Source organism: Ambystoma mexicanum, chromosome 12 (genome assembly GCF_040938575.1).
Source record: "Ambystoma mexicanum isolate Mex_15411 chromosome 12, UKY_AmexF1_1, whole genome shotgun sequence".
NCBI lineage: Eukaryota > Metazoa > Chordata > Amphibia > Caudata > Ambystomatidae > Ambystoma > Ambystoma mexicanum.
Genome location: NC_090936.1, coordinates 660,504,069 through 660,516,806, shown reverse-complemented (window position 1 = coordinate 660,516,806; position 12,738 = coordinate 660,504,069). Strand labels below are relative to the sequence as shown.

At 44.4% G+C, this 12,738-nt stretch overlaps 1 protein-coding gene across 1 annotated transcript in view; it reads left to right on the top strand.

Moving 5' to 3' along the window:
• Nucleotides 1-12,738, top strand: part of COG5 (component of oligomeric golgi complex 5) — a 2,640,594-nt gene that overhangs the window by 133,182 nt on the left and 2,494,674 nt on the right. The window contains exon 3 of the mRNA XM_069629143.1: nt 5,865-5,922. Coding sequence (XP_069485244.1) covers nt 5,865-5,922 — 58 coding nt within the window. The remainder of the gene's footprint in view (nt 1-5,864; nt 5,923-12,738) is intronic.

Here is a 12,738-nt window from a genome sequence, read left to right as displayed (position 1 = left end):
TTTCTCACCCCCCCTAATCCTTTGTAGCGTTGTGACTGCCTACATTTGGGAAGAAAAGGGTGCCTATTTGGCCGGGATATCGCTTGTAACAAAAAGGTTACAAGGGATTGAATGTGACCTACCGAATTTTCCAAAAAAGGCCTCAGCACTGGGAGCGAAAACCCTCGGCAGTTAAGGGGTTAATGTTGTGTGATCGTACGCGTGAAACTTTCCCAACTATGCTGGTGTTCAGCGCTGCCTCTCACCCAAAGTTCATCCCTCCTCCCCACGGTTCATGGTGCGGCTGATATCTCCTGTGGACATTGGATTCTGCGAGAATAATGGGGCTGTCGAGGGCACCGATTCAGGCTCTGGAGCTGGTTGTTGTGTTACATGCTGCAGCTGTGGGCCCCCGCCTACTGGATATTGGTTTCATACCACTCCCACGCCTCTCGTGGAGTGTTAAAGAGGAGTACCTTTGACCCATGGCATATTTTCAATTGCAAAGGCAAAAACGGAGCATACTTAATGCCACTGGAGAGCAGCTTTCGTTAGATGGAGTCAAAAGATTGTCTCACCAGCTGCACCTCCCTTATGCAATCGAGTAAGAGTCTGATGCAGGAGCCATTGTAGGTAATCGTGTCACTCACCCTTGCCATCTGCATCAGGGCATCCCTGTCTCTGAAGAGTCTTGCAATAACGGTATGTGGGTGAGCCCCCATCACTGGCCTGCTCATGGGCACCCTGTGAGCCGTTCCTCTGAGAAGAAGTTGGATAGTTTCCTTTGACCCCAGTAGCTCTGCAAGCCACTTTTCGAGAAACTTCCATGCTGGGTCCGTCCACTTTCTCTGGGAGTCCCAGGATGCAGAGGTTGTTTTGCCTCGATCTCCTTTCACTGTCCTCTTCCCTAATCTCCAGGAACGTTTAGCATCTGCGATACCACCGTCGGTTGTTTTTCCATCTTCTTCACTGCGTTTTCCGTGTCCGGAATCTGCTGCTCTGCCTCACCTACCCCTGAAGACAACTCATGGACGTCCTGCCGAAGGAAAGGAGACCTCGGAGGCCAGCCCATCTAGCTTTTCCTCCACCGAGGTACGAGACTCTGCAGTGGCCCCCATGATGTCACTGAGTAAAATGGATGGTTCCTGAGTCGGGTGTTCCTTGCTGGATGCGCACATAGTGGTGGGCTGCACCACGACAGGCTAGAAACCACAATTTGTTCAATCTTGCTTTGCTGCGCAGCCTTTTTACTCTTCTTTGTCATTTTGTGATGTGGGAGAGTACCACCACACAAGAGCACTCACAGGTATGCCCTGCGCCGCCCCGACAGCAGCCCCTGCAGTGCCTGGTCTGCCTTTATGGTTCCACTTGTGCCTCTTGACCCACGCTGAGTTTCTTCCCCCTACAAGGGGTTGCAATCTATTAGCCGACATCTCACACCCACTCTGTCAGGCCCCTGCTTCCAGGCCTCCCTTCCGTACCCCCAGTTTAAGTCGGGTGAGCTCTCCCTCTGGCTGTCTCTCACACCCGTCCTACTGATATCCAGGGGGTCCCCCAGAATGCTGCCTCAGATATCTGATCTGGCACCCACTGCCACACACTTTCACTCCAAACTTGCCTGATGTCCTTAATTGAAAAGGCTCCTGCCTCTATACACAGTACATGTGCCTGTAGGTATGCCGCCCAACACCATGTCCGGGGGTGGGGGGGGTATTTACCCACTTGGTGATCCTGCCATTCCAGACTGTCCACCAGGGACCTCTGCCATCACAGAGGCCTCTGCCACTTCCTGGGCACATTCCTGCTGAATTTGTGATGCGCATTCAAGATTCAGGCAGCACCGTTGCCCTGGGTGCTCTCTCGCTCTCTCTCTCTCTCTCTCTCTGTCTCTCTCTCTCTCTCTCTCTCTCTCTCTCTCTGTCTCTCTCTCTCTCTCTCTCTCTCTCTCTCTCCTCCGTGCCGCCTGGGGGATGCCGCTTCCTGCACTCGGGTCTCCCCCGACCTGGGGGACTTGACTTTCTGAGAGGGGAGGGAAACCCCAAGGACAGCCCCGCTCCGTACCCAGCTGAATCGCTGCTTGCTATGTATCTGCCGGGCCTCCGGCTGACACGCCACCCTGGCACTGAGGTGCAGACCTCACTGCAGGCATGCACCACAGGGCTCCCTGCCCACCTCTCCGTTCCGCTTCCAGCGGTCGTCGCTGCTCACCTCCGCCAAGCGGCTGCCGGGCCGCAATGGCCTCCCCACTGTGAGCCACACCAGTGTTTGTTCTGAGGGGCGGCAGAGTGGCTGGCGGTTTCTCCTTGCTCCCAGTCCAATACAGTATGGCGGCCACACCAACACGGCCCCGGCTTCCTGGCCACCAGTCATTCCTGGATTGCTGCAGGCTGTTGTCGGCACCTTCCACCACGGCTTTGGGTCTTAAGCAAACAACATTAAGTCAGGATATTATTCAGGATGTATACGGCCTCCTGGAGCACCGTAATCCTACATCTTCATCTGCTGCTGCTCAGCAGCACCAACCCAAGCCGACATCATTGAACCATCACAAAGTCCCTTGTCCTCCCCTATTGTATTAGTGGCAAAACCAGATAATTGCTGGAGATTCTGCATTGATTTTAGGAAGGTCAATGGTTTCACAGTTTGACAGCTACCCCATGCCCAGGATAGATGACTTAATTGGTAGATTGCGTAGTGCCATATATCTTTCAACCATTGATCTGATCAAAGGTTATTGGCAGGTACCCGTTAATCCCATAGATAAACCGAAGACCACCTTTTCAACTCCTCTTGGGTTGTTCCAATTCAAAGTGTTCCCTTTTGGGTTACATGGAGCCCCCACTACTTTTCAGAGAGTAATGGACCAGGTTTTGAGGACATATTCATCATTCTGTGGGGCCGACATTGATGACCTCATTATTCATAGCGAAACGTGGCCTGAACATATGTCACATTCATACCAAAACACCCAGGCTTTAAGCAAAGCTTTGCTCACTGCGAACCCGAAGAAATGTCATCTGGCTATAGCTGCAGTAAAGTATTTTTTTGTTTTTCTTGTGGGGGTGGTCTAGTTCAGCTCAGGCTGAAAAGGTTAAAGCTGTTATGGAAACGCCAGCCCCAAAGGCTAAAAGGCCTTTTTGGGATTACATTCAAATTTCTCTACTATTTCTGCTCCTTTTACCAATGAGCTTAAAAGCGCAGAACCCCAAAGACTTAAATGGCGCCTGCAAGATCAAACTTGTTTGGACCAGTTAAACCTAAATTTGTGTAGTGAACCCATTTTGAAGGTGCCAGACTTCAATAGACCATTTAGTTTACATACTGACGCATCACATATTGGTCTTGGGGCCGTATTATTACAAAATCATGATGGTGTAGAATATCCCATCCTCTACATTTAGTAGAAAATTGTTTGCCTGAGAAAAGAACTATGCTACTTTAGAATTGGAAGCCCTCGCTATCAAATTGGCTATAAGATATTTGAAATACTACCTGACAGGTCGAAAATACAGACTGGTTACGGACGATGCTCCCCTTAAATGGTTAAGTCTAAGAAAAGATACCAATGCTAGAGTAATGCACTGTTTTTGGGACTTACAGCCCTATTGTTTCTTTGTTCAGCTTCAAAAAGGAAAGGAACAAGGCAATGTTGATTTCCTTTCTCGATTACCAATAGATGCGGAAAAGAAACAGTGACATTAGGGAAGGGTATCTGATGAGTCTGAGATGATTCACCCAGGAAACCTGGCCTGGAACCCTTCTTGTGTGGCTGGAAAAAGGCAGACACTTTCTGATTCTGACCGTGGGGGTGGTGATCTGCGGGAGGCTGACATGGGGGTGGGGGGTGAAGTAGGTCAGGAAGAATGGGGAAACCATCTTGTTCAACTTTCCCCAAGACCCCAACCTTCTAATAGCATATTGTGAAGTAGAAACTGTTTAAAAGTCAATTTTCATATTGTGGACTTCAAGTCACACAATTCCCAAAGTACTGGGACGAAGAAAAGGACTGCAGAGGGACAAGACTGCAAGTTTTCGCCTATTAAGAATAATGACCCACACCTGAGGAGGACTGAGATGCATAAAAAGCCCCCTCAGGTGCAAGCCAGGAAGACGTGCAGTAGCAGACGGTGGAGTAGTTTTACTACCTCCATGTGGCAGCAGAAGTCAGATGTGAGCTGAGATGCCCGGACCACAGTGGTGTGTAAATTAGATGCCGGTCCTGAGCGGCTCTTTTATGCTCAAGACTGTAACTGCAGAGCTTGCGCAGCGGGAAGCTTTGGGATTGATGACTCTCCCTCTGAGGATCGCAGCTGCTGAGATAGTGCAGCGGAAAGCGAGCCATTTAATAGTTTTCCCCATCGTCACACGAGCACCGGTAGCAAGGGAACACCGTAGTGTATGGGAGCCAAGAGAGCCCTGCTGGTGACAGATGCAGTTGTGGGAAGCCGCAAAGGAGAGGATGCTGGACCGCGGGGGGCGGGAAACAGAAGCGGAGGACCTGGAGGCAGTGAGGCGAATGGACATGCATGCCAGACCTAGTGAGTTCCCTGTTATATTGTGACCCAATAGCGCAATCTGTAACTGCCCACTAGCCAAGTCCAGGGGCCTTAACCTGATAAACGTGATAAACGAAGGGACGTTGAAGAAGAGGAAACATTTTGAATATCGAACTAATGTAAAGCAGGTTAATTCTTCTGTTGTAAACCAGTGATTTAAAAAGGCACGGATGGCAGAATAATAATCTGAGTATCATACCAGAAGTGTGTGAATGGGGCATGATAAGAGCCAGCAACAAGAAAGGGCAATATCCATAGAAGAAAAGACAAACCATCATTGCCAAAGCCAAAAGAGAAATATACCCAGACAATTAAGAAAGAAGCTGTTGTTTTGTAGACTTTGGGTGAATAAGCAAAAATCTGTTCCCTTTCCTCAAGGCTTTGACTATCTGGGCATTCCTATGAGCCTGAGCCCTGGGGATTCACTTCGTCTCAACCTGCAACCTGTGATAGATAGATTCTCGGCAGACACGGTTCACTGGCAGTCCCTTCCACTAACACTGTGGACCGAAGGACCCTCCAACCAGGTGATCCTCCCTCACTTTTCCACCCCCAAGGTCAGGATCCAAAAGTGATGGCCTTTCCCTGGCCTCCTGCATAGAAGATCCAAGGGGATACCCTCAGGTTTCTCGCAGAAGTCACAGAGAAGATCGCTTGTAGAAATGTGACTGTCCAATCACCTCAGACTGGTTGCTGTGGAGAATAGGACTTCAATCCAAGGGGGAGGCACAGGAGAAACATTGACATATTTTTTAAAATATATATCTATATATATCTATATCTATATATATATATATATATATTATGAATAAACCATTTAATGTTTTGTGACATTTAAATGGTTTACTTACCAGTGATAACCTTGGGCACTCATTCGCATCCATCCTAAGAGTCTCTTATATTATCCTGCAGCCACCCCTCCTGCTGTTGATTTCCCGTCTACTTTATCTTCCTATACCCAAATTATGTTGTTAATATGACCATAACATTTATGATCATTTTATTTTAAAACACCTACAGTTACCGATTAAATGCCAATATCATTGAATTGTAATGTTAAACAGGAGTGTAATTAAGTAGTTACTGGGAGAAATAATTAGACTTGCCAATAAAGTGAGAATTTTAAATGGGGTTATTCAATATTCAATATGTTTTATCACTGGTGATGTAAACCTTGGAGGAATTGCATTGAGGGACCATTTCCGAGTATTTAACATAGTTTTTGGAAAACGTGTGTTGGTCACGGTAGTTCTTGATTTAAATGTCATGCTTTTACTATTTCTAGCACATACCAACGAATTATGTGTATAATTCTTAACCATTGTTTAGGTTGTTGCAAGACATGAAGACTTGCTGGCGCAAGCAACTGGGATTGAGTCTTTGGAAGGTAACATTTTATACAATAATTCCTACTGTGAGCCTTAAATTCTTTGTTTTGTCTCGTAACCTGTCTTGCCTTTAAGTACTGCCCTCTTTTTGTTCCTGCATTTTTTTTAGAGTTTGCACTAATATACCCTTATTACCAATGCTAATTTAACAGTTTCTTAAATTGAGATGAACAGTTTTTTTGCCACAAATTAGAAAAGTGGTGTGCGCTTTAGTCCCAATACATAGTCTGGTTCTTCATTGTTTTACACATTGTACAACTCCAGTTTTAATTAGTTTTTGTTTCATACTTTGTTAAATGAAATATAATTTCTGATTGAGGAAAAATGGATTATTTTATTTTATTCCTGGCAATGTTTATTAAATCAAAAGAAGGAAATAGCAATTGTTTTGTGGAACACAGGAAAATCTCCAAATTGAAATGTTATGAGCACAACCTTGATTGACTCTGTACATCCAATCTGTGCTATGCTGATAATGCAAACATTATATCAATGACAGCGTCACTTGACATGTCCAACAACCTTGTCAAGTAAATCAGTCCTGCAATTGCTAAATGCCGCTCACTGAAAGAATTAAGAAGATGGCTACGGATTAACATCTGAACATTTTGCTTCCATTGCCACTTCATTGCCATGAAAATAAATAACACCCCAAATGTAGTCATGTAGCATCTTCAACTTCTGCCACATGAGCATTGTTTCTGAGAGTGTTTGGCACTATTTTGGAATTTTTCATCTTTTTATTGAAAAAGCTTTATTTAAAGATTGTAGCACATCGCAAGCATCATATCTCAGGTAGCATCTTGTATACTGTTGGATTCAGCGAATTATCAAAAAAGTTGATTCAGTAATGCCTTGCTGGTAATACAATGGGTTTATTCTGCCAAATATAGCAATTACACCATTAATAAGAATTATTCAGGGTTGGTGTGGGGTGTTTTAGTTCTAGCTTCCGGGTGTTTGTCAAAGAAAGGAGATCTTGCCTGAAGCGTGGCCACACATCACAAGGACACTGTCTGAAAGGCTTCGGCTCAAAAAAGGTCAGTCTATCATTCTTGGATGGTGTATTGGACTGAGTAAACCCTATATAGCGTAGCCACGCTGCCTACGAAGCCATCTTCTGTCAGAATCTCGGATAGGAATTTGTGTGTTGGCGGTGCACTTGGGAAGGATGGCCACTTCTTCTTGCAGGAAGCCTTCAGCCATTGGTAATGTAGAGTTATGGTTAGATTTTTCCCTGTTCTATTTTGGATTTCTATTACTGGCCTTCCGGGAAGAGATCTCCGACCATGGCCTGCTTTTCGGGGAACCATAATGTTTAGGTTCCAGACCTGGGTATTGCCATAGGGGTAGGTGCGGCCAGTATGCTGTTTCACATCCCACTCTCTTGAGGATCTGTGACCATGCTCTCACTGTCGATTCCATAGGGTCGGCCAGCGTCTTTTCTCTTGGTACCTTGGCAAATATCATGCTCTTGAGATTCAGATGAGATGGTGCAAATGTTTCTGCGTGTATGTGCGCAAATTGTTCTGCGGTATTTGTCCAGTATTTTGCGAAGTGTGCTTGTGCTGAATAGTAGTATTGCTGGAAGTCCGGGGCTGCTAGACCTCCAGTGTCGTAGTTCTCGCATAATTTGGACCAGTTTAGTCTGGGCGTCTGCCCTCCTCAGATGAAACGTGTGTCAAGCTTTTATAGTGTGTCGAGTAGCTTCGGTACTACTAACATTTTCAATAGGGATATACGACCATACAGGGATAATGGTAGCTTGATCCATGCATTGAGTTTGAATTCCAGTTGTGTCAGGTATGGGGCGTAGTTATTGGCAAACAGTTGGGGTCCACCGTAAGTCTTTCATGCCAGCAGTTTCGATTGTGGACTTGGTCAGGGACTCGGTCAGGGGGATTATTTCGGACTTGGCTTGGTTGATTTGATATCCATAGTGTTTGGTGAATTCGGCTATGTCTCGTAGCACCGGTGGTAGATGAATGTCCGGGTTCCTGATGTATAACATCGTATCAATATGCATAGAGGGAAATGAATTGTGGGGATCCCATTATATGGATCCCACTCCAGGCGTGATTGTGTCGTAGATATGCTGCCATTCCCTCTATTGTCAGTGCAAATATTAACAGAGAGAGCGGGCAGCCTTGCCTAGTACCTCTCTGTAGTTCAATGATGGTTGATAGTTTTATTGGTCCATACTCTGGCCGTGGGGTTATGGTACCATAGTTTTATGAATCTGAGAAATCCTGGACCAAACCCCATCTTCCTCAGGATTCCGTACATGAATTTCCACGAGATGGAGTCAAACGCTTTCTCTGCTTCTAATGTGACTGCCAGGTATAAAACCTGTTTGGTCCGGATGCACAAGTTTAGTCATATATGGGTTCAATTTGTTGGTTATGGCCTAAGCAAAAATGTTTGTATCTACGTTGATGAGTGACAGCGGTCTCTATGAGGAAGGAGAGTGTGCGGGTTTATGCGGTTTTAGCAAGACCATGATGATGGCTTCTCTCATTGTTGGTGGGAGTGTTCTGCTTTCTAGGGATTCTTTCCATACTTCTAAAAGCTGTGGGGCAAGTTCGTCAGTAAAGATTTTGTAGAGGTCTGCAGGTAGGCCGTCCGACTCTGGCACCCTGCCCGCCTTCCGATCTTTGGTTGCTTGTTGTATGTCGTCTAGGGTAGGAGGTAGATCGATAGTGGCACTTTCCTCTCGGGTGAGCTTGGGAAGTGGGAAGGAGTCAAAATATTCATAGAGCTTGCTATAGAAGTCTCAGAACACTTCATTCACCTTCAGATGGGTCTACATGTGTCAAGCCTTGTTCGTCCATTATGCTGAAATTATAATTTATTAAATAATGTAATTAAATAAAAAAAATATAATTAAAATTATATGAAAGCCAAGTGGGAACGAGACATGAACATCCAGATAAATGAGCAGCAATGGACAAACTACTGCAAATATACAAAAACCATATCCCTCTGCACAAATTTCAGACTTCTCTAATTCAAAATCTTGAATCACCTGCATATCACTCCCAACCAAATCTCCAAGTTTGATCCTTCCAAACCGCAGTCATGCCCCAAATGTGGCACACTTACAGCAACAGCCATTCATATGTATTGGGAATGCCCACCAATTAGACAATTGTGGAATGAGGTGGCAGAAACTATGGACGCTATATTAAACACAAACATAACGGTTGCACCGTTGAAATAACTACTGGGAGATATCGGAAAGGTATCCGACAAAACCCATAGACTATTTGCAGTGGGTGGATGGATAAACGGAACATACTTAGGAATTGGAAATCAAAAGATACCCCCACACATCAATGCTGATTACAAGACTTAACCAACACACAAGACTGTGAAAAGACATACGTCCGAGGGATTCAATCCACCTCGAGGCCCAAAGACATATGGGCCCCACTCAGAACATACTTCCTGTCGGAAGAAGAAGCGATAAGGACCGTGAGATCTGCAACACCCTCTGAATGACCCATTATGTCTTGTCTCTCCCCTCCCCTATGCCCTATATCTTGTATAATGTGTCTCAATTTGCACCTTTGCCATGTATGAATGCTGTATTACCCCACTTGAAACATGACCTTCCTGCACTGTTAATATGCCAGTATTAAGTAAAGTTAAAAAAAGAAGCCACTCTAAATCTCTAACCAGCCGTTTTCAGAAGGCGCTACCTTAATTGTCCATAACACAAGAATACAGTGTTTGCAATCTATAAATATATAGATAGTAAACTGTAAGTCTTAAGACAAGCCTTCTACCGTACCCAGTAGGTAACACAAGGGATCTTAAGGGATATCGGTGCCCATTATTGCAGTGATCTTAGAAAGGATCACAAAGAAGTATTACTGAATAAGCGGACACAGTCACATTAAGTGAAAGAATTCTGCATTGTTGCAATTTACTATTGCTTGAAAAATCAAATTTTGCTTGTCCCGCCTGAGTAATATAAGCCTTGTGTAACACATTGAAATGTATTAATTTATGTTTAGTATCAAGAGATAATTTGCAAGATCTGCAAATTTGGCTGCCATAATGACAGTCCCATTCGAATTTGTTATAATTCGATGAGAGGGTAAACCATGGACCATTTTATAGATTGTATAAACAAGCTGCTTGCTTTCCACAGAGGAAACTAAATATTTAAGGAGAGGAGAATGCAATGGTTCCAGAGGGAAACCAGGACTCCATGTTCAGAAGGCTTTATGCATGCAGAGATATTGAAAGTTTGAGCGAAAGTCATTCCCCGCAGATTGATTTGTTTTGTAACGAATTGCCCTTCTGGGTACAGATTACCAATATATTGTATACCCAACCTATTACAGGAGTTTTCTATCCATCTATCACATGTTGGTTCTAGTTTTTGGACCCACCTTTGGACCCACCTTAAGGCCAGTTCGGGGGTATACATCTATGTTGTTCCTTACAGGTGTCCACACTGCAACTGACAAGATCAAACTTACAAGTATCCTCTATGTGACCTGATGAGAAGGAATTACACCATTACTGCACCCCCATCACTGCGACCTCCAGAAATGTCAACTTCTTTTTTATTTTGACGGACTTTACACCACATATATGTGGGGGATAGTGGTATATAATGCAAGTATGGAGGCAGCGGGGGGTCCCCCCCGCATATATATATGTGGTGTAAAGGGGGTCAGAAATTTCGGGGTCTCAGTGATGGGGTCACAGTAATCATATAGATCTGATGAGAACACTGATTACAGAGAGCCTGGTATCCAATAAGATGGAAATTGAGCCTTTGCAGCCAGATAATACAATTCCATGTCCGGGGCTGCAAGGCCAACTTGTTCAAAGGGGCAAGTCATAACTTCCCATTGTATTTGTGGGTTTCTAGAGTGCCAGACTAATTGTACTAGGAGCGATCATAAGTGGTCAAAAATTACCTCTGCCAAACTGGGTTATTTTGGAGGAGAAATGCATCTTCTTTGTAACAAGGAGCATGTTAGCTAAGGCGATCCTACCATATGTAAATTGAGGGAGAGTGACCCATCTAAGAATCTTACGGCTAGGGGAATCTATAAAGGCATTCTGATTTTCTAATGAAGTTTAGAGTGGTTTCTAGTCACTTAGAAACCGAGGTATCATTCAGATTCTGGTTTCAATTTATATTCCCCCAATACTGATTGGCCTAGAAGTGTTATTAGTGCAAAGAGTAAGGATGTTGGCCAATTGATGTGGTGAGCAGAATATAGTCCAAACTCCACTGTCCATTTGGTGAATCGACCCAGATTATTCCTGGAGTGTGTACTATAAAGAAAAGAGGAGTGGTGACAGAGGGCTGTCGTGTCTGGTCCCTCTACTCAGTTTAAGCATGGCAGAACATCTGTCCAATGCTCAGTTTGGCAGATGATTGGTAGTATAACAAGCAGCTGCAATTCAGAAATAATTCATATAGCCCCATTTTCTCCAGCACTGTAAATATAAATGTCCATGACATACAGTGTGACAAGGTAAGTGGGCTGACCTTGTCAGAAGGGGATAGGACCCCTCTCAGCCTGGCATAGAAGGCCTATCAAGGAGGTTCAGAACCATTCCTATCCCAGCCAGGGAGGGTGGCAGTTGGGAGGGCCTCTGTTCCTGCCCCCTCCCTACGTGCCTATATGTGCTTGAGCAGTACCACTCTTAATAACCCCATATTCTTTTATGACGATGCTGGCCAGTCTCTTTCTTATAATTTTAGGCAACTACATGAACCAGCCTTCTCGGCAGATTGCCCACAATGAGGCAGCCCACCAGAGCCTCCAGCAAGACATCTACTGTCAAGAGATCTCCACCGGCACCGGGATAGAGAGCTGATGTGCAGCACAGTGGCAGCCATACGTGACAGCAAGGATCTTCGGGCAGGCATCTACCATCAAGGTTGATTCTCCACCAACGTTGGAGCCTTGCATGACGGTTTATAGTGATAATATCGAAATACATAATGTCGAAAGTCAAAATGTCCAAAACATAATGTCGAGAAAAAAAAAATTAGAATGTCTTTTTTTTTTGTTCGAAATGGGGGGTTCCCCCCAACCTCCCTTTTTAATTTTTTTTCTGTTTTCACCTTTTTTTTTTTTACTTGCGGAACCCCAAAAATACATGTAAATAAAAAAAGAAGGCCTTAGAAGAAAAGAAATGTCGACATTATTTTTTCTACATTTTTGTAACTCGACATTATGTTTTCGAAATTATAACTGCACACCCTGCATGGCCGGTCCTCTTTTGAAACATTTGTGTCCTATACGGCGATCTATGACACATGTAAACCGTTCTGGATCACACCGACCGAACCACCTATGATGACTTGAAGAATCAGCCATTGTGCTTCTTGATCTAATCACATAGGATCTTCTTGCTCAAATTCTCCCCGTCCTAATGAAGGCCGTCAAATTTACAGCTTCGCAAGAACCGCTTTGAGGCCGAAACAAAGTTGTGTAGACCTTTTGCCATGTCATATCATTTCCATACATGAAGTGTTGAATGCATTACAGCTACATTACTTTCCACATGGTATCCCCCGCAAGGGACCCTTAAGATTGTAACTGCTATTGAAAATCTGTCCAAAAGGAGTTATTTTGGCACATGTATTTACTCATTGTTGTATGTACGTTATATATATTTTATCGAATGTCCTATGTCCGTTTTATGTATTTGTGACATCTGCTTGATGCATTAAATTTATTTCACATGCAATTGTTTTTTGCTACCATCTATACGTAGCCACACTATCGAAAGGAGTGTGCTGTGTGTTATGGGTTCGTAGTACCTTGCTATGTTGT